The following is a 22,552-nucleotide window of genomic DNA, read 5'->3' on the forward strand; positions in this document are numbered from 1 at the left end:
ATGCAAGGTTACTAGGATAGGTAGGGGGTGGGTCTGAATGGGAGGCTCTTTGGAGAGTAGGTGTGGACTCAATGAGCCTAATGGCCTGCTTCTGCACTGTGAGTATTCTGATTCTTCATTCAAATGGTAATGAATCTGTGGAATTCTCCACCACAGAAGGTATGCTGGCCAAATCACTGAATATATTCAATAAAGGAACTGCTTCTTAGATTTTAAAGATATCAAGGGAGATGGAAAAATGTAGATATATGGTCAGCCATGATCATACTGAAACTTCAAAGGCCTGAATGCCCTACTCCTAGTTTCTGTGATTCCTATGTAGTAGATCATTTCAACTGAGGAGGGATTAATATTTTGCTCCTAAAAATATAAAACATAAACTACATCAGAAAATTTAATTTAAGAAAATCTAGCAATAAACAGCACATAATTACTCAAAGATCGAGCTAAATTAAATGGCTGGCTGTGAGATTAAAGATAGTCTAATTAAATATTCACAATACAAAAACACTGAGATTATGTACTGATAGCAAATTAAGCCATTGCCTCATATTTTAAAAAAGGTTGCCAATATTAAAGTGTAACAGAAAATAAAAAAATTATTTATTACATTATTGTCAGGTAGGCAACACCAATTAGAAAGTAACTGTAAAATTTCTTTAAAAACTTTACATTGTCACATTTCTTCAAAACACTTCACAAGCGAGTTTTGAAGTGTAGTTACTTTAATATGAACAAACTGTATCCAATTTCTATAAAAGCTCCAATCTGACTAGTTAATCCATTTAGTGTTGTTTGAGGAATAAATGATTTGAGAGAACTCCTAAATTTTAAATCATACCAAAATTATTCTTGAGATCAAAAGATATACATGGCCTGTTTACTATTTCATCCAAAAGGTGGAACCTCTAAAAATGCAGCACTTCCTCAACACTACAATGCCAAGACTGCCTTGTGTTGCACAACTTGTACAAATGATTGCCTTAAAGTAATATTTTGAAGCCACATAAAGGGTATTTCAAGTCAGAGAATGCATTGTACAAGTTCTGCAACATAACAAAGATGTTGCTAGAATTAACTTCAAAAATAGATACTACTGTGGTGAACGAAGAATTCAGATTCTGCATTTTGTCTTATCATTACAACTACAAATTTGAGTTTCCATAATGTGAGAACAGGCATTTGTTGAAATAATACCATCACAATGAAATTCCAAGTCAATATGCTAAACTAAGCTGTTATTAAACCGATATCGCATCAGTCAACTAGATGTTGCTCCATATCCAATGATGTGGTCAGCGCCAATTTGCCGGATCGCGACTGAATCGTTTCAAGCCTAACATGTTTGTCCAGATTAACAGTTTCAGACAAATTATGGAAACTGAGTCATCTTCTGCATCAAGTGCTTCTGCAATGCTACCCAAGCAATGCTCAAACAATCCATTCTGCACAGCCAGATACCCGCTCTCAGATTCCCCTTTTGATCACAGATGCAAAATGCGCGCACTGTCTGACAGCAACATCAATTGGACGCAAATCGGGAGAAGCTAATTAAGTTGATAATCGGGCCATTAGACGAATTTAAGGTCCTTGGGCACCGACATACAAACATGCTCCCAGTTATTTACACTCAGCTGTCCGGCGCCATATTGGAAACAAAAATGGCGGCGGCGAGGATGGCCCCCACACTTTGGTAAATACTATCCGCTGTATCAATCCTCCCTCCGAGCCCCGGGTGACCGCTGAGCACACAACCTTATCGCTCATTCCCAGTTCGACGTCCCCAGCTATGCCTCTGCCCTCCCCTGGACCCCCCAGACCCGCTGTGCGAGCATTGCCTGTCACTCTACCTGAAGCTCGGCCCTCTCCACCTCCCAGTGCGCTCGCTCCATCTCGAAGCGGGCCCACTCGTGCTGGATATAGTGTAAGATGCCGGGGATAGTGTACTGGGGCCGCTGCTGTAGTTCCTCTAGCTGACCCTGTTGCTGTTGCTGCTGCCGGACGCCGTTGTTGTTGCTGCCGTTGCTTCCCGGGCCCAGCAAAGGACCTCCGGAATTGTTATGTGAGGACATCCCTATTGGATGTTCATCCATGTTTATTATTGTTATTACTACGATTTGTATTGTTATTTTGGATATATTAGTGGGAAGGGTCCGCGAAGGAAAGTAACCGGATGAGTTTCAGCGACGCAAGCGAGCCGCCATTGCCCTTCTGTCTGCAGAATATGGCGGCTGCGCTGTGGGTGGGGGAGGAGCAACCGCGGCCCTTCAGCCAAATACAGCAGCAGCGCAAGTGCGCAGGCGCGCCTAACTGGCCCACACACCTGCTCAGTGGATGCAGGCTACTCACTAGGACCTGACCTGAAGTTTCCACATGCAAGGATGCAGAGGATGAAAGCAGCATGCAAAACAAAAGAAATGAGATTCTCCTTTTACGATCAAAGACCAATTTCTGCTCAGATATTACTTCCCCTAAGTAACGCGCTGGGACTCCGTCTAATTTGAAATGTTTGCTATTTTCTTTCATTCAAATCCGTGTTCGCATCACTGTTTTGCAGATGTTATTTAAGACCCTGTTTACTCAGATGATTGAGTCTTATTTAACAGGACCTGCTAATGCTGTAACTTTCTACAATAATCTTTTAACTTGAAGTAAGATTTCCAGCACTGCACCATTCTGGCCAAAAGGAGTTGGTTGACTGATTTTTTTGTTGGTTTAACTGGGGCAGAGATTAGACTGTGAGTTCCTGAGCTGAAGAGGGGAAACAGCCACAGTGCAGTGGTTGTTGATTTCTGTCCAGTTTTCTTTACTATTATGGGCTACGTGTTTAATTATCCATCTAATACTCATTGTCTCAGTTTACACAGAATGAATATTCACTTGTGAAAGATACCAGAAGGCTGACTATATCCACAGAACATCCTGCAGACCTTCAAGTCTGCTTCTGTCCTAAATATAGAATCACTACAGTGCGGAAGCAGGTCATTCAACCCATCAAGTCCACACAGATCCTCGAAAAAGCATCCCTGCAACCCTCCTAGCCTACACATTTCTGAACATTATGGGCAATTTAGCATGGCCAGTCTACCTAAACATATTGTATTTAGACTGTGGGAGGAAACTGGAATAAGCCCACACAGTGGGAGAATGTGTAAACTCCACACAGTCACCCAAGGGTGGAATTGAACCCTGGTCCCTGATGCTGTGAGACAGCAGTGTTAATGACTGAGCCACTGTGCTGCCCCTAAATATGATTACAACACATTTTTTGCGTTAGCTATTCTTTCTTACCTTCTCCCATTAATCTTGATTATGTGAGATCAAAAATCATATTTAGAGTCATAGAGATGTACAGCATGGAAATAGACCCTTCAGTCCAACCCTGTCCATGCTGACCAGATATCGCAACCCAATCTAGTCCCACCTACCAGCACCTGGCCCATATCCCTCCAAACCCTTCCTATTCATATACCCATCCAAATGTCTTTTAAATGTTACAATTGTACTAGCCTCCACCACTCCCTGGCAGCTCATTCCATACACATACCACCCTCTGAGTGAAAAGGTTGCCCCTTAAGTGTCTTTTATATCTTTCCCTTCTCACCCTGAACCTATGCGCTCTAGTTTTGGACTCTCCCACCCCAGGGAAGAGACTTTGTCTATTTATCCTATCCACGCCCTTCATGATTTTATAAATCTCTGTAAGGTCACTCCTCAGCCTCCGATGCTCCAGAGAGAACAGTCCCAGCCTGTTCAGCTTCTCCCTATAACTCAAATCCTCCAACCCTGGCAACATCCTTGTAAATCTTTTCTAACCCTTTCAAGTTTCACAACATCTTTGCGATAGGAAAGAGACCAGAATTGCATGCAATATTCCAACAGTGGCCTGACTAATGACCTCCCAACTCCATACTCAGTTCTCTGACCAATAAAAGAAAGCATACTAAATGCCTTCTTCACTGACCTATCTACGTGCGACTCCACTTTCAAGGAGCTATGAATCTGCACTCCAAAGTCTCTTTGTTCAGCAACACTCCCTAGGTCCTTACTCTTAAATGTAGAAGTCCTGCTAAGATTTGCTTTCCCAAAATACAGCACCTCGCATTTATTATTTGTCTGGAGAGTTTACAATACTTTAGAAAATTGCAAAGATTCACAAACCTCTGCATGAAGAAATTTCTCCTCACATCAACCCTAAATGATCCTTAAACTGAAACAATGCACCAGTGTCCAAGATTCCCTATCCAGGAGAAACAACTTCTGTGTTTAGATTAGATTAGATTACAGTGTGGAAACAGGCCCTTTGGCCCAAAAGTCCACACCAACCCACCGAAGTGCAATCCACCCAGATCCTTTCACCTAACACTACGGGCAACTTAGCGTGGCCAATTCACCTAACCTGCACATTTTTGGATTGTTTAATCTGCTAAACCACTTCAGCATCTTGCATGTTTCAATAAAACCATCTTTCATTTCTCTAAATTCCAGAGAATATAGATCTAATTTACTCAGAATGGGTGGGATTGGGAGAAAACTGGGTGAATCAAAATTATTATAAATCCTGGATTAAGAATATAATTAGTAATTTTCACAAACAAAAACAAAGTTGTTTACAGATAATGACAACAAAGATTAATCAGGTTTTACTAATTAGATACCGTGACTGAAATAGTATTCTGAAGGCCATCCTTGCTTCATAGATTGAGACATTGTATAAAAAACCATTAATTTGGTCAATAAAGTAGTTATATGAATATATCTATTACTTTTATTCTATTTAACTTTTATTATAGAGCTAGCATGTAACAGTTTGTGTTTAAATGTTGCAAATAACAATGAGCAAGAGCAGGGATGGAATCCCAACTCAACTGGGAGATGCTGTGGTTCTGTTCTCCGAGCTGGAAGTTTTTGTTGCAAACGTTTCGTCCCCTGTCTAGGTGACATCCTCAGTGCTTGGGAGCTTCCTGTGAAGGGCTTCTGTGGTGTTTCCTCCGGCATTTATAGTGGCCTGTCCCTGCTGCTTCCGGTTGTCAGTTTCAGCTGTCCGCTGTAGTGGCCGGTATATTGGATCCAGGTCTATGGGAGAATAAGCCCCAATCAACTGAGCCATTCATCTTTAGATTTGGCGTAAGCACATCATTCTGCTGCTAAAGTCACCTACTACTCTTAGATAATCCTGGACGATAAAGATAACCTTAGTCTTTGGTTTATTCTACCACCACTTTGGTGATCCACTCTGAGAAATTGAGTTTGACAAATTTATTAGAACTCTTTGAGGACACAATGAACAGGATGGATATAGTGCTGGCAAATGGGACTAGATCAGTTTAGGATATTTGGTTGGCATGAATGAGTTGGACCGAAGGATCTGTTTTCATGCTGTATAACTCTGTCTCTGACTCTACGACTATACTGACATGCAAGTTAGGAGCGGGAATCGGCCAATTGGCCCCTTGAACCTGGTTTGCTTTAAAGGCATTCTATAACCACAAATCTTTCATATTTTGTTCCTTGAAGTCCTGGAGATAGTCTCTGCACCAATGGAACTCTAATCCTGTACCAGTGACTATCAGAAGTTCATTCAAGTGCTTATTGTTTACATTTGAGTCAGAATAGTAGTTGTTAATAAGCAGTCATAATGGCCCAGTGGTAACATTGTCAAATTTTAGTCAGAAAGATATAATTTCAAGCTTGAGTATGTATATTAGAGCAGTATTGAGTTGATGCTTCTTTGTTCAAATCACTATGATGTGGTGATTAAAGAGGAAGGACGAGTGCTTGGCACATTTATAACCCCTCAATTAACATCACCAAAAACTGGTTAATTTCCATTCTCAATTCCATTTGTGACATCTTGCTGTGCACCAGTTGCCTTGTTTATTTGATAAAGAACCATAACTATACTTTTAAAATATTTTATTTTGTGAAACACTTCAGAGAACCTCAGTATCTGTTAGGTATTAATAAAATGCATGAAGATTTTTGGTTTTATGGACTTATATAGCAATGCTCTGGTGCTGTGCTAACATAGTGTGATATTCTCCAGCAGTCGTCAGTAAATAATGAAAAGATAAAACCTTGCCTGTTAATCCATGGATGCAAAGGCCAACTACAAATCCCCAGTGCTGCTTTGACTGACATGACCGAACTTAGCATGGACCAGTGAGCAGACCTTGCACTTTCAAGTATAACTTAGTAGAACGTGGCACAATTTCCATCTGAGTGATTTGGTGGGAGGGAGTGAACAGCTGTATCTATTTTTATTGATTATACTATAGACAGTTCCTAAGTACAATTCTTCAATCACACTGAATTGCTATTAGTTCTGAGTGATTGGTCAACAATGGAGATTTTTAGTTTGAATTATGAATGGGGTTTCCCATCATGTGAACCAATGAAGATAAGGTATTTATAGTAGCTTCATAAGTTAGTTGGAATTTAGCTACAGAAATACTGGAGTGGAAGTCACTGTAACCATGAGCCACATTCATGCCTGCATGAAGCAGCTGTTAGTGTCTTTAATATTAGTCTTTCAGTTGCTGGTTTGTGGTGTGCAGTTAGTCAGAGGATAGAAGAGTCCAAAAATAGTTATCCCATATTGTAACCAGCTAGAATTATCTTCAGGATACATTCTATTTAATGAATAACATCTATTTTCTGTCTAATTTTCCTTGTACATATCAATCATTGCTTTAAAAATAAATATTATAATTCAAAATATTTTCCATTTGTGTAATTTTAGTTCTTTTCCATCTTCTAATAACATTTAATTTGCTTCATGTCTTCCAAGTGTGAAAGTTTGTTCCAGGAAGAGTCAAACTTAACCAAAGTACATTGAGGTCACACTGATATTGCATTTCAGTCTGGTTCAGACAGTTCCTCATCTCTTTAGTCCTTGACATGTTTGATGTTAAGGTGACTGAAGTCCTACTTTCATATAATAGTCAGGAAAGGCGTAAGGCTGGTTTGACAATATCTGTTCTATTGTCACTTTTGAATTTCTATCTGATTTGAGATTATTATTTAGCTGATGCTCATGATTTTAGCATCTTGTCTATTTAAAGTAACTGTTAAGGTTGTCTGAGATACTGGCACAGTACAGTACCTACGTACAGTTAATCTCTATAATGTTGACTTGATATACTGGTGAGACTATCGTAGAAAGTTATTGTTTTGTAGAATTTAACTGTCAATAAAATAATCAGAAACAATTTGTTTTGTACCAGAGATTATGGTAAAACATAATAGAAAAATATTAGCTGCAGTTTGTCAGGTAAGGTTTCTATTTTGCAAAGATCCTGTTAGAGATCGTGCACTCAATTCCTTCTAACAAATTTTCTGAGCTTTTCCAGCTGTTCAATTTCTGTCTCCAAGAAAATAGATAGGAGTAAGGCATTCATCCCATCAAGCCTGTCCTGCTATTCAATGTGATTGTGACTAATTAACAACTTTGATGCTTTTTATCAACCCTATCCCCATACCCTATACACTGTTAGTAATCAGAAATGTCTCAATCTTTTCCTTAGAAATGTTCAAAGACTGAGCTTTCATGGCCTCTGCAAAAGATAATTCTGAAGGTTCGTAACCATGTGAGTAAAATAATTTCTTCTCATCTCACACTGAAGTGGCATCCCCTTATTTTAAAATTGTGTCTCTTGGTTCTATACAGGGGAAACATGTTATCTGTATTTGCCCTGAACTCAATACTCTGACCAATAAAGGAAAGCATACCAAACACCTTCTTCACTATCCTATCTACCTGCGATTCCACTTTCAAGGAGCTATGAACCTGCACTCCAATTATTTTGTAGATTTCAGTGAGATCACCTCTCATTTTCCCAAACCCTATAGTGCACAAGTCCAATTTGCCTAATCTCTCTTCATAGGACAGTCCCAGAAACCAGTCTGGTAAATTGTCATTGCACTCCCTCTATGGTAATAATGTCTTTCCTGAGATAAGAGACTTAAGTTGTACACACGATACTACACGTGTGGTCTAATCAAACGCCTAACGAATTGAAGCATTGTCTTTACTACCTACTCCTGTATTCATATCCTCTTGCAATAAAGGCTTGCATTTCATTAGCCTTACGAAAAGCTTGCTACACCTGTATGTTAACCTTCCTTTACTTTTTGAGAAGGACATGTGAGTCCCCTTGTACATCTACACTTGACTGATTAGCAAGGTTAGATCTCATGGAATACCGGGAGAACTAGCCATTTGGATACAGAACTGGCTCAAAGGTAAAAGACAGAGGGAGGTGGTGGAGGGTTGTTTTTCAGACTGGAGGCATGTGACCTGTGGAGTACCACAAGGATTGGTGCCGGGCCCTCTACTTTTTGTCATTTACATAAATGATTTGGATGTGAGCATAAGAGGTACAGTTAGTAAGTTTGCAGATGACACCAATATTGGAGGTGTAGTGGACAGCGAAGAGGGTTACTTCAGATTACAATAGGATTTGGACCAGATGGGCCAATGGGCTGAGAAGTGGCAGATGGAGTTTAATTCAGATAAATGCGAGGTGCTGCATTTTGGGAAAGCAAATCTTAGCAGGACTTATACACTTAATGGTAAGGTCCTAGGGAGTGTTGCTGATCAAAGAGACCTTGGAGTGCAGGTTCATAGCTCCTTGAAAGTGGAATCGCAGGTAGATAGGATAGTGAAGAAGGTGTTTGGTATGCTTTCCTTTATTGGTCAGAGTATTGAGTTCAGGAGTTGGGCGGTCATGTTGCAGCTGTACAGGACATTGGTTAGGCCACTATGGAATATTGCATGCATTTCTGGTCTCCTTCCTATCGGAAAGATGTGAAACTTGAAAGGGTTCAGAAAAGATTTACAAGGATGTTACCAGGGTTGGAGGATCTGAGCTACAGGGAGAGGCTGAACAGGCTGGGGCTGTTTTCCCTGGAGCGTCGGAGGCTGAGGGGTGACCTTATAGAGGTTTACAAAATTATGAGGGGCATGGATAGGATAAATAGACAAAGTCTTTTCCCTGGGATCGGGAGTCCAGACCTCGAGGGCATAGGTTTAGGGTGAGAGGGGAAAGATATAAAAGAGACCTAAGGGGCAACTTTTTGACGCAGAGGGTGGTACATGTATGGAATGAGCTGCCAGAGGATGTGGTGGAGGCTGGTACAATTGCAACATTTAGGAGGCATTTGATGGGTATATGAATAGGAAGGGTTTGGAGGGATATGGGCCGGGTGTTGGCAGGTGGGACTAGATTGGGTTGGGATATCTGGTCGGCATGGACGGGTTGGACCGAAGGGTCTGTTTCCATGTTGTACATCTCTATGACTCTAAATACTGTGCGTGTTTGTACATCCTGCCCTAGATGTTGAATTAGGCACACAATGCACCTTAACAATGCTAATTGCCCTTCACTCCCCTCAATGGGACTCCAATTGACCAACTGACACTTGCCTTGGCTATTTTGTAGTGTTGAAATGGCTGGTGCAGGATTGAGTAGACCATGCACTTCTTAGTCCACATCTCTTACCCCACTGGAAACTGTAAAACCCGGCCCTTTATTTCTAATGTTGAGGCATGTTTCTAATTCTGAGGATAAATTTAATGAGCTGTAATACTTTTTTTTCTTCAGAAATAATGTGAAAGAAGTATGAAAAATAATACCATTTATCTTGCTTCAGAAGTTACGAAAATGATTAAGTTCCTCCTTTTGGTGAACAAGCAAGGGCAAATACGGCTGTCCAAGTATTATGAACCTTTGGAAATCCACAAAAGAACATTGTTAGAAGCTGATGTTATTAAGAATTGCCTTCCACGAACAAAAGACCAGGTAAATGTCACAACACTTTATTAAAAATGAGCAAATCTGGTTTGGAATCATGAGTGAATCTTCTTAAAAAATGTATTTTGTTTACTTTACATTCAGTACAAGACAGATAGGACAGTAAGTTGTGAAGAGGACACAAAGAATCTGTGAACTTGGATAATAGCATATAAAGTCATACATCCAAATTTACTGATGACACTAAGTATGGGGCATTGTAGGCAGTGTAGATGATAGCAAGTTTTAAGAAGATTTGTAGCTCAGGTTGAGGTTCTGGATGTAGGTTGGCTCGCTGAGCTGGAAGGTTCATTTCCAGACGTTTCGTCACTCTACTAGGTAACATCATCAATGGGCCTCCAGGCGAAGCACTGCTTATACATCCTGCTTTTTATTTATATGTTTGGGTTTCTTTCGGTTGGTGATGTCATTTCCTGTTCTTTTTCTCAGGGGTGGTAGATGGGGTCTAACTCGATGTGTTTGTTGATAGAGTTCCAGTTGGAATGCCATGCTTCTAAGAATTCTCATGTGTGTCACTGTTTGGCTTGTCCTAGGATGGATGTGTTGTCCCAGTCGAATTGGTGTCCTTCCTTATCTGTATATAAGGACACTAGTGAGAGAGGGTCATGTCGTTTTGTGGCTAGTTGATGTTCACGAATCCTGGTAGCTAGTTTTCTGCCTGTTTGTCCAATATATCAAAATGCCATGCAAGAACTGTAACAAACACTACATTGGATGGGTATATGAATAGTAAGGGTTTGGAGGGATATGGGCCTGGTGCTAGCAGATGGGACTAGATTGGGTTGGGATATCTATCCGGCATGGACGAGTTGGACCAAAGGGTCTTTTTCCGTGCTGTACGTCTCTATGACACTATGTCTCTAATTGCATCATCAGATCTCCTTCAACAGAATAAGAGCCACATGATGTTTCCCAGAGGAAGAAAAGAAAACTGTTGGGCTCGATCAGCCTGTTAGTATGTTATAGCCTATTTTGGCACAGTATTTCAGAGGCCTGGCATCACACTGCCAGACAACTATTTTGCTTAGGAAATGAAATATGACACAGAGGTATCTAAAGATGGAATAAATTAATTTTAAAACTTTTTAAGTTTGGAAATGTAATAGAATCCAATTTACAAAACAGTGACGTATTATGAAACTCTGACAATGCTTCTTGTCTCATCCCCAGTGTTCATTTGTTGAATACAAGGATTTTAAACTAGTGTACCGTCAGTATGCTGCACTCTTTGTTGTGATCGGGATTGATGATGCAGAGGTAAGCAGTGTTTACCATTCTCAGTAAACTAATGAGTGCTGAACTCCCTGGCAGGGGCATGGTCTGTATCTTTCATTTAATATACATTGTTAATATACACATCAGTATTTCATCTTGGACAACATTTGGAACGTAATGCCTTGTAAAATCCTCATTAATCCTCATATTTAAAGTATTTTTTTTATCAGTGACCTTTGACTACTTAAGTAAAAAACAAGATGGAATGAATTAATGCTTATAATTAAAATAGAATATGGCCATACATGTACAGCTCATCCACAGTGAAACAGTTAATGGGCTTAATTTACATAAGTGTGTATTGTTGAATACAGTGTCACATGTAATCTTGTATTTATCTTGTACTTCCTGATGTGTAAATTATCTTTATGGCACAAATATGAATTCTATACAAGTAACAGTATCTGATTACTGTACCGATATTAGAGTACGCCTCAGTGGAATGACAGCTGCTTTTTGTTCTAGTTTTATAATCTTGCAGATCTGCTGATATCACAGATAGATATATCCATCATTCATATTTTACAATTAATTTTGATGGTCATGGATTTTAGATATCTAAATTGCTGCTATTGTGAACGATGCTACTTTAATTAGAGTAACAAGCAGTTATGTGCATAACTGGAGCATTAAAGTAACTCATTACCAAGCAACTGAGCACTGACCATATATTCACTGGGTGGAAACAAACTCTGAAGTGTCACCAGCAACATAAGAGTTCCTGTCTGTGATATCTGGGGTTTGGAGACATTTAGAATAATGCTAAGACGATTCCAACTTGCATTCCAATGTAAACTTGAAATGCAAGTTTGAGGAATTACACCCCATTTTCTGCTTATGCACTTTACAGTCTCAAAGTCTCAATATTGAGTTCCATATCTTCAGAAACTGACCACATTATATCTTTTTTCTATTTTTCTCACATTCTGCCTCCCCTACACATACATTCGTAGACACACAGGCACAGGCACACGTGCGCGCGCACACACACACACACACAATTACCTTGTTTGTGTCTTATTTACTCCTCTTAGAAGGGGAGACCCATTTGCTCCCATTCACTCCTTAATTTACATGCATTTTACATCTCCTTTTTTCTTCACCATTAACAATCGCTTTGTCTTTTGCACTGGGCCTTGACATTGTCTAACTCTCTGAAATTTGAAAATTCCCAAACGTGAAACATTAACTCTGCTTCTGTCTCCATCGATGCTGCCAGACCTGCTTAGTTTATCCAGCATTTTCAGTGTTTCTCTCAGGTTTATGTCATCTCAGTGTTTTGCTTCTCCCCCTCAGAACCTTGTGTGTTTCAATGAGTTCACCCCTTGTTCTTCTAAACTCTAATGAATAAAAGCATATCTTGTTTACCTGTTCTTGATCAGTCATGCCAGGCATCAGCCTCTTTTGAATTTCCTTCAATGCTAGTATATCCTTTCTTAATTACAAGACCAAAACTATATACAGTATTCCAGGTGTGGCATCACTAACACCCTGTACATGTGTAACAAGATTTTGTTATCTTTAAACTATAACCCCTTAGCAATAAAGGCTGAAATTTCATTTGCATTCTTAATTATTTTCTGCATCTGTATGCTGACCTTTTATGTTGATGCTTCCTACCAATGTGCATGGCCTCACACATACCTACATTGAACTACATCGACCATGTTTTTGCCAATTCACCCAATCTATCAGTATTCCCTTGCAGATTTCTTAAGTCCTCATCAGAAAATGCCGTCCTCCTATTTATGTGTTGTCAGCAATTTTGGAAACATTACATGTCAAATCATTATAGATTGTAAATAATTGAGGGTCATAGGGCTGTTCCTTGTGGCACTCTCCTAATTACATCTTTTTCACCTGAAAAAGACATATTAATCCCAACTCTCTCTGTCTTCTGTATATATTCAATCCTCAATCATTGGTAATACATTACCCTGATACTGAGTTGCTATCTTATTCAATAACCAATTATGTGACACCTTTAATTCCATCTAGAAATTCAAATACACAATACCTACTAGTTCCTCTTTAGCAACTCTACTTGTTATGTCCTCAAGAACTCTAGCACGTTTGTCAAACATGATTTTGTTATGAAGGTGTAGACGTGTACTGTACCTTTAAGACAGACTGGAAGCTGGCATGGACTTAGAGCATACGGAAAGAAATTAAAATGTAACATTTAACTGTGAAACCAATAGTGCAGATGAGTTGCCATGATACATAAACAAATTCAAATTCAGCCAATCAGTTTAAATTATGCCACATGGTACCAAAATTCAATCAAATTTGAATTTAGTATTTTGACAACATCAAAACCAATTAAATGATACAATGTTTTGGGGTATAAAAACATTTTGAACAGTTAGGGGGAGAACTGCCAAGGATACCAACAAATATAACCTGCTAGCTGAAGAGCTCTCTGAAAGGTACCTGTCTGTTAGAAAAGTTGTGCAGCAGAAGAAGAAGAGATGACCCAGGAAAACCCAGAGGAAAATCTACAAAGCTGACTGGTTTTCAAACATGATTTTTTTTTGTAAATCTTAATCGGGTCTTTTTTTATCAAACCAGTATTGTAGAGTGAGAGGTAAAAGACAGGTTTAAGAGATAGGAGTTGTAAATAGCTGTTGTTTTAATGTTATCTACTGGACTTAAAGAATAAAATTGTTAATTTTCACTTCAAATACTCACCTCTGGATAGTTCCTTGCCTCGTGAAATTTAATAGATTACGGTACAAGGTGAGCTTCTCTGTGTGTTGGGGTAGAGGGGTTTACCCCGTGTTGTATCAATTTCCCTTTCACAAAACTATGTTGGGTCTGTTTGATTGTGTTTAGTTTTTTGGAATATTTTGTTACTTTATACTTAATAATGGACTTGAGCATTTCCTCATCGACGGATGTTAGGCTAATTGGCCTATATTTCCTGCTTTATGTTTCCATTGTTTTTGAACAGGAGAATCCCATTAGTAGTTTTCTAATTGTCTGGAGCCTTACCAGAATCCAATGAGTTCTGGAATATTTCACCCAATGCTTCCACTATCTCTGCAACCAGTTTCTTTAAAACGTTTGGTTGCAAGCCAGTCTGTCCTGACGACCAGTCTCCCTTTCGTCCCATTAGTTTGTCAAATATTTTGACCCTCATGGTCAAAACTGGAACAATTATTTTTCTTTCATTAGCACTTGCTTATGTGGGATGTTTATAGTGTTCTCTGCTGTAAAAACCAATGCAAAAATTGATTTAAATGATCTACCTTTTTCCTAATCCCCATTATCAGTTTTCCAGTTGCATCCTCTAAAGGTTTCAGACTCACTTTAGTTACTCAATGCACCTTTCAGACCTTAGTCATAATTTATAAAACAAAAAATAAACAACAATGCAGATATACAATTTAAAGAGTAATTAATTCTCTTCTGTGATTGAGTAGTCTTACATCAAATCCAGGAGTCAAAATTATATTGTATAAAGCAGTCGTTTCATGGAATAATAACAACTTCAGCTGAATAGGAAGACAGTCAGCCTGTAAGGTCTCCGCAGTGTTTGTTCCTCAACCATGCTCCAGTTTCCTCCCACAGTCCAAAGATGTGCAGGTCAGGCGAGGGTGGCACGGTGGCTCAGTGGTTAGCACTGCTGCTTCACAGCACCAGGGTCCCAGGCTTGATTCCAGCCTCGGGCGACTGTCTGTGTGGAGTTTGCACATTCTCCCTGTACCTGCGTGGGTTTCCTCTGGGTGCTCCGGTTTCCTCCCACAGTCCAAAGATTGGCATTAGCCAGAGGGAAATGGGTCTGGGTGGGTTACTCTCCTGATGAAGGGCTTATGCCCGAAACGTCGGTTCTCCTGTTCCTTGGATGCTGCCTGACCTGCTGTGCTTTACCAGCAACATATTTTCAGCTCTGATCTCCAGCATCTGCAGACCTCACTTTCTACTCTTCGGAGGGTCAGTGTGGACTGGTGGGGCTGAAGGGCCTGTTTCCACACTGTAGGGAATCTAATCTAATTTGAGTTATTTATTCACAATTTTCCTTTTCAAGTGCTTATTAATTTTTTTTTGGTGTTATTGACTCAATTGTGATGTATATTTGTCGCAATGAACTTCTATCTTCCTTTATTCTTCCACTATTAATCCTTCATCTATTTCCCTTTGTCATTGATTCACTGACTACTATTTACCATCCTAAATTCTGTCAACAATGTTCATGTTTCAGTTAGACTTCTCTGCTCTAATGAATTCATTTCTAGTTTTTCCAGGTATTTTGTATTAATACCAGCTCATTCCTGCTATTAATCTATTAAATTAATTTTTCCAGGCCTACAATATACTTTATATGATAAGTTGATCAAACTTAACAGATGCTGCAGCTGAGGTGTAACTGTTGTTTTTTACATTATCTCCTCAATTTCTGTTCAGTGCACCATGCCAAAATCCAGATCATATTTGCCATTTTTATGTTTTTCTTTCCAGTTTGAGTTCTGATTTTGAAGATCTGTGTAAGTGTTTAAGTGTATACCCTGTATTTCTCTTGTTTTAAAGACTCCATTGACAATTCTATCATTTAGGTTGGATTTCCATTTTAACGCAAAAGCTGTTGCTTCACATTTGTCAATGTTGAAATTAATTTGCCATAAAATTTGCCCAATCTATGAGTCTGCCTTGTGTCCTATTGCAGACTTCCTTCAGATTTATCATGTTTCTTAAATTTGTGTCATCAGTAAATTATGGTGTTACTGTTCCCAAGTCAAAATGATTCATCCAGAGAGAACAACTTCAGAACTTACCTTAGCTGATTAAGAATTGAAATTGAATTTTTAAAAATTCTGAAAATAAAAAAAAACTGATATCAATGAAAGTGACCATGAATCCGCCAGATTGTTGTAAGAATCCAGCTGGTTTACAAATATTTTTCAGGAGGGAAACCTGCTGTCCATACTGGAGCTAGCTAATATGTAAGCCCAATCTCACGAAAATTTAGTTAACCATTAACTGTTCTTTTACGTGGTCAAACAAGCACTCCGGTATATCAAAACTGTTACAAAATATAAGAATTGAAATGGGGAGCACCTTTTTCAAATAAACTGCTGTGTTCAAAAAAGCTCGCCTACACTTTCTGAAGGAAATGAGTGATGAGTGATAAGTGCGAGCTTTTGATGAGCATAATAAGAATAAATCAAAATTTAGCGAAAAACAAAAATCATCCCCTGTGGCTATTACTAACTACAGATCATCAATACAAGAATCGCCCATTTGATCCTGCTGTTTTCTTTACCTTACAGTCAGTCCTTTATCCATAAAGCCATGAGGTTCTAACCTAGTTCCTCCTATTCCTTCGTTCTTCCTATTCCTTCAGTCCTCCAACTATGCCCATTCCCACATTGCAAGCAGTTCACCTAGATAATTGATAACATTGAAATAGAATTTGTGCAGACAAATAACTATCTTATTTTTGATTTTCAGAATGAACTGGCTGTGTATGAACTTATACATAATTTTGTCGAGGTTTTGGACAAATATTTCAGTAGAGTGGTGAGTTAACAAAGAATATTAATTTATCTATGATTTACATCGTTAAAGTTGTTCCACGATGTCGTAATGGTACATCTCACTGGGTCATAAATTATTTTGGAAATGGCATTGATCAGACTACAGCACTAAACTAGATCAAATATCTAACTCAAAGTCTCATAAGATAGATAGTGAGAAAAGTATGTTTTATAATTGGAAATATTGAGAGCGTTTTGGCAACATGTTCTATTCTAACTCAGTTTTAGGAAAACAGACTATCAGAGAATGAAGCCATTCATGAAGCTGTTTGAGAAAATCTGTTTGGACAATGCTTTGCCAAAAGTGACATTGAACGTCAAATCACTGGACAAGAAATTCAACAAAATGAGAGTAAACCTTTGGTAATTGAATAAATGAGGACAAAAAAAAGAGGTTATTCCTTGAATATAGATCTTGACACCAGTATTGTACACACAAGAGTACAAGGATCAGGTGAAGACTGACAAGTTCCTAGTCTGACAAGTGGAAAGAGACAATGGGATTAGAATTGCAGGGAATAGAAATCATTGCTGAAAAAGGACAGATATCCCAACTACTGGGTGGAAACTTATTGAGGTATTGGGTGTCTCACATATTGGCTGAAGAACTGAGAAGAGACCTCTTTCAGAAAGGCCTACTGAACCACAAGCCAGTTAGGTAGTGGTAAGGCCAGTGTTGGGCCTTACCTTGTGCCTCAAGACCCTGAGGTATAAACCTCACCTACTAACAGCTACCAGCTAACCAAAAGCCTGCAGATCTTGATGTCAGCAGCATCACTGTGGAAGCCATTGCTGTTGCTAAAAGGATAGGCACTGACTCCCAATATGTGGAGAGACCCAGGCCACAGGTACGTAATATAGATGGGTGCTGTTGTGGGTTTGGGGTTGTGCAGAGGAGTACTCTGGGATTGAGCATGGGCCTTCCCACCCAGAAACTTAATTGTGGTGGTGATACAATGATAGTGGGAATCCAAGAGCCAACAAGAGCAGAAGATTCCATCCAGTGTATTGTATCTGTATTGATGGAAAAAGACAATGACTCTATTTGAAATTAAGGTTTAGTTTCCTGGGAAATGACATTTTAGGAATGTTGAAAATGGCAATAGATATAGGTGGACAACTGCATAAAATGGCATTCATAGATAAGCAGAAACATAGCAGCGATCATCAGATTCTGTTATAATTCTTTGAGGAAGAATCAGTGCATAAAGATAGCAAGAATTCTCTGAAAAATGTTAATCTAAAATGCAATAATATTTTTGATAATAGTAATCCAGTAACAGGTTATCAAAAAGCACAGAATAGGAACAATTATTAAAGTTGATTGACAAATAACTGTTTCAAAGGAGGCGAGGGTAATAATGTTTGGAACTGCATTGTAGTAGTGGGAACTGACTACTGCAGTTTTCCAGATTTCATACTGGGACTGAGATAAATGGGTTAGCAATAACAGCTGATAGCAAATGTTATCTGGACACAAATGTCGCAAAGATTTAAGAGCAGGATGATCCGCAGAGGGATTTGACTAAATTTGAAAGTTGTGAAAAAATGGTAAATTAATTTGAATGTTGATGAGCACAATGTGATGAAACTATCACTTTGAACAGAGGTTGAAACTCAGTGTCAGTGTATAGTACAGTAAAAGATTTTGGGAGATCAGTGGAGCATTGAAATCATCGTGCAGCAGCGCTAATTGTAGCAAATAGGATTTCTGCAACCATTGTACCCAAATCTGTGGTGCAATATTGAGCCAGATACCCTAAGGTGCATACTTTAGATTGTCATGTTACACTAATGCTTTCAAAACACTCGAAAAAATGTAGCACAAAACTGCACTTTTGCTATCTGGTATCAAGTGCATGTGATAGCAGGAGGAACAGATCTGTTTATTTACAGAAGAAGAGACTAAAAAGGGATTTTAATAAGATATTCAAGATAATGAAAAATATCCCTAAACTATAAAAGAAAAGGTTTCCTATTGCTCAAATAATAAGGAGAAAATAAGAAAGGAAGCTCAAAATAACGGAGATGGTACAATATGGTGTTTGGAATCAACTTACCAGCAAGACAATAATCTGCATAAGTTTAGAAAGGGAAGCTATTCCTATCCTTCTGTTATAAAAAGAGAAATATTCTGCTTATAACTTCTGTTGCTAAATCAATAGCTGAACATAATTTTCTACTCTTATATATGCTTCATGTTCTGTATCAAAATTCATGCTATTTTAGTAAGAAGCTTGAGTTTTTAGTGACAATTTTAATTGTAATAAATAAGTTGATTAGAATCTCGTGAAAGTCCTCATCATGGCTTTATCTGTACATAATTAGAACTAAAACACTTGAGAGAGGTTAAGTCTTATTTTGTTTCTAAAATAAACACCATCTTGACATCAATATGTATAGAATGCTCTTGTTGGTCCCAAAGAAAAGAAGGTATTGGCATCCCAGTTGAATAAAAACCTATAAGAAACTCTCATTCTGTCAGTTCATGCCTGGTGTGCTCAAGTCAAAATTGTTACCCATCTGTCAGTTCATCCAGCATGATTATCATTTGAGTTAGTGAAGAATATTTTAGTTATTATTAAAGGAATGTTTAGAAACCACAGAATGCTACATGTGTACTTATTAACTGCTTGAACATCAACTTGTCAAAATTGTTCCAAACATCTACTGTTATACCCTGCTTCATGCTTCCTCCATGACCTCCATTCTCACTTTGACTGCCACTAATGTTTCAAGTTTAAAATCCTTGTCATCACCCTGAAGTCACTCCATGGTGTCATTCCAACCTAACACCCCAATAAATGTGATTTTCCCAAACCCTCTCCTTCTGACTGCTGTGTACCCAATTCCTTTATATTGCTATGAATGCCAGGATACCTTCGCTTTGGAATTCCCTTTCTCTGACTGGCAACCTCACTTGATCTTTCCGGATACACTTTTCATTGACCTAATACGACATGCCATGGTCTTTTATTACAATTAAGGTACAATGTAAGTAGTAGTATCAGCTGTTCATAATTAAAACTTTTTAAGGTAATCAGTTTGTTTCATATTATAAGGCCAAGCACTACACAACATTCTTAATTCTAATCACATTAATCTTACTGAAATACAGAAGAAAAGTTTGATTTTGTTATCTAACCATATCTTTGTCTTTTCTTTTTCAGTGTGAGTTGGATGTATCCTTTTGTGAAAAGTAATTTTTTGTTGACTGTATCTGGGAATTATGAAAATTCATAGATATAGCCATATAGTGGTTCCAGCAGAGATAAAACCATCAAACATAGGAGCAGAATTAGACCATACATCCCATCATGTCTGCTCCACTATTCGATCATGGTTGATATGCTTTACAACCCCATTCTCCTGCATTCCTTCTTTAACCCTTGATCCTCTTTCTAATTAAGAATCTATTTATCTATCTCTTTCTTTAATACACTCACTGACTTGGCCTTCACAGCCTTCTGTGACAGTGAGTTCCGCAGATCTACCCCTCTCTGGCTGAAGAAATTCCTCCTCATCTCAATTGTAAAGGGTCGTGCCTTCACTCTGAGGCAGTGTCCTCTGTCCTAGTCGCTCCTACTAGTGGAGATAACATCTCCATGTTCACTCCAACCGTCTTGGTATTCTGTAAGTTTCATTGATAGCCCCATCCTTCTAAACTCCTTCAAGTACAGACCCAGAGTCCTCAGCTGCTCTCATATGACAAGCCCTTATTCCTGCGATCATTCTTGTAAACCTCCTCTGGATCCCCTCCAAGGCCAGCCTATCCTTACTTAGATTTGAGGCCCAAAGCTGCTCCCAAAATTACAAATGCACTCCTGCCAGCTTCAGCAATGAATCATTGCTCTTCTATTCTAGCCCCTGTGAAATGAATGAGGAGAAAGTGAGGTCTGCAGATGCTGGAGATCAGAGCTGAAAATGTGTTGCTGGAAAAGCGCAGTAGGTCAGGCAGCATCCAGGGAACAGGAGAATCGACGTTTCGGGCATAAGCCTTTCTTCAGGAAATGAATGCTAAACATAAAATTTGCCTTCTTAGCTGCAAGCTGAACTTTCATGTTAATCCTATAAGAATCCTGAACAAGTCCCTTTGTGATTCAGATTTCCAATGCCTTTCCCCTTTTAGTAAAATAGTCTAAGCCTTTATTTTTCCTACCAAAGTTCATAACTTTACAATTACCCCAATTGTATTTCATCTGCCACTTCTTTGCCCACTCTCATATCCAAGTCATTCTGTAGCCTCTCTGCCTCTTCAACACTACTTGTCCCTCCACCTATCATGTTGTAATCTGCAAACATAGCAACAATAGCCTCAGTATCTTCATCCAGATCGTTAATATATAATGTCAATAGCAGTGATCCTAACACTGACCCCTGCGGAACTCCATTAGTTACCAGCTGCCATCCTGAAAAGACCTCTTTATATTCACTCTGTACCTCTGCCAGTTAGCCAATCCTCTTCCATATCAGCACCTTGCCCCTAACAATATTGGCTTTTATCTTATTTCACAGCCTCTTGTGCAGCACCATTTCAGAGGCCTTCTGGAAATCCAAATAGATCACATCCACTAGCTCTCCTTTGTCTAACTTTCTTGCTCCCTCCTCAGAGAATTCTAACAGATTTTTCAGGCATGACCTCCCTTGACAAAGCTGTGGTGACTTAGCCCTATTTTACTATGCACATCCAAGTTCTCTGCAATCTCGTCCTTAATACTTTACTCTAAAATCTTACCAATGATCAAGGTCAAGATCAGGCTAACAAGTCCATAAAAATCCTGTCTTTGCCTCCCTTCTTTCTTATACAGGTGTGTCACATTAGCTATTTTCCAGTTCTGTGGGACCCACCTTGATTTAGTGGTTCCTGAAAGATCATCACCTATACCTCTGCAATCTCCTCAGCTATCTTTCAGAACATTAGACTGTCATTGCCAACTGAACAGCAGAAGGAAATGTAAACCATCAGTCCACAACCACCTGATGAAGGGGCAGCATTCTGAAAGCTAGTGCTTCCAAATAAACCAGTCACACCTGGTGTTGTGTGACTTTTAACTGTGTACACCCCAGATCAACACTGGCACCTCCAAATCATTCTGATTGGTTTTTCTTTAGAGCAGCAAAACAAATCAACAGTGACCAAATGGGAACCTGCCTATTCCATGTTCAACTGCCCAGACCACTTTACTATTGCATAGATATTAATTTTTACTTTATCCTTTATTTATATGAACATATAATTTAATTAACTTTATTTTTGTTAAATAACTAATATTAAATGGGAAACTAGAGTGTAAATGTTTCCTGTGCAGCCATTTGACTGATGTCCTTTCATGTATGGTGGCCAGTGGATTCACTATTTGAAAGACATATCAAGTCAACAATGAAGCTTCAAGATCACATGCTTCTGATCTGTGACATTTTTTCCAAATAAGTTTTCATTTCCTTAATATTTGAATTATCCAGATCATGTTTAATTTAGACAAAGTTCACATAATTTTGGACGAAATGATTTTGAATGGTCGTGTTGTGGAGACAAACAAAAGCAGAATCCTTGCTCCTCTGCTTGCACTTGACAAAATGACTGAAAGCTAAAACAAAGGAAGCTTGTTCAAAAGCTGCATCATCCATTCACAAGGCTTTTTCCTAATCTTTAAAATGCTGCTTTATGGATGTCCTGAGTTTTGTCTTTCTTTTGACTTACTATAGAAAACCAGCTTCATGACCAGATCAAAGGAATAGCTAAGTACATTTAGATTACTTCTACTCTGGAAATTCCTGGACAGGAATAAGAAACAGGGAAGACCTATTCAAGAATCATCAGACAAACAGGAGAGGGAATCATTATCAAAATCAAGCTCCCTGTTGCAGCAGTCACAAGCCATGTCCAGCAGCACAGCCAGCCACTTTAACAGCCCTGTGTGAGGA

At 38.8% G+C, this 22,552-nt stretch overlaps 2 protein-coding genes across 7 annotated transcripts in view; one reads left to right on the forward strand and one right to left on the reverse strand.

The window, feature by feature from the left end:
• The window catches only part of strn3 (striatin, calmodulin binding protein 3), a 196,807-nt gene extending 194,583 nt beyond the window's left edge, over positions 1 to 2,224 (reverse strand). For 3 of the 4 annotated variants that reach the window (XM_043698050.2, XM_043698049.2, XM_087990043.1), the window contains exon 1: positions 1,851 to 2,224. In XM_043698050.2, the coding sequence (XP_043553985.1) occupies positions 1,851 to 2,093 (243 nt within the window). In that variant the 5' untranslated portion in view covers positions 2,094 to 2,224. The remainder of the gene's footprint in view (positions 1 to 1,850) is intronic. The other variant, XM_043698052.2, reaches the window with a different exon arrangement.
• ap4s1 (adaptor related protein complex 4 subunit sigma 1) lies at positions 1,657 to 22,297 on the forward strand. 3 transcript variants are annotated; one of them, XM_043698055.2, is made up of 7 exons: positions 1,657 to 1,693; positions 7,527 to 7,589; positions 9,655 to 9,803; positions 10,986 to 11,072; positions 16,542 to 16,610; positions 19,798 to 19,809; positions 22,091 to 22,297. In XM_043698055.2, the coding sequence occupies exons 3-7, from the start codon at positions 9,666 to 9,668 to the stop codon at positions 22,217 to 22,219; spliced, it is 435 nt and encodes a 144-aa protein (XP_043553990.1). In that variant the 5' UTR covers positions 1,657 to 1,693; positions 7,527 to 7,589; positions 9,655 to 9,665; the 3' UTR covers positions 22,220 to 22,297. The 3 variants fall into 3 exon arrangements, with proteins under 3 accessions (XP_043553990.1, XP_043553991.1, XP_043553989.1); XM_043698056.2 differs by lacking the exon at positions 1,657 to 1,693 and having other exon boundaries at positions 9,658 to 9,803; XM_043698054.2 differs by lacking the exon at positions 1,657 to 1,693 and having other exon boundaries at positions 7,527 to 7,577.
• The last annotated feature ends 255 nt before the right edge of the window (positions 22,298 to 22,552 follow it).

Source organism: Chiloscyllium plagiosum, unplaced genomic scaffold (genome assembly GCF_037043375.1).
Source record: "Chiloscyllium plagiosum isolate Xiang-an unplaced genomic scaffold, Cpla_swu_hap1 HiC_scaffold_8, whole genome shotgun sequence".
NCBI lineage: Eukaryota > Metazoa > Chordata > Chondrichthyes > Orectolobiformes > Hemiscylliidae > Chiloscyllium > Chiloscyllium plagiosum.

Bases quoted from the DNA above. Each gene is read 5' to 3' on its own strand.
- ap4s1 (XM_043698054.2), top strand. From the start codon at position 7,550: ATGGCCTCTGCAAAAGATAATTCTGAAG. The intron at 9,804-10,985 runs GTAAATGTCACA...TCTCATCCCCAG, and splicing joins TTCCACGAACAAAAGACCAG to TGTTCATTTGTTGAATACAA. The intron at 11,073-16,541 runs GTAAGCAGTGTT...TTTGATTTTCAG, and splicing joins TCGGGATTGATGATGCAGAG to AATGAACTGGCTGTGTATGA.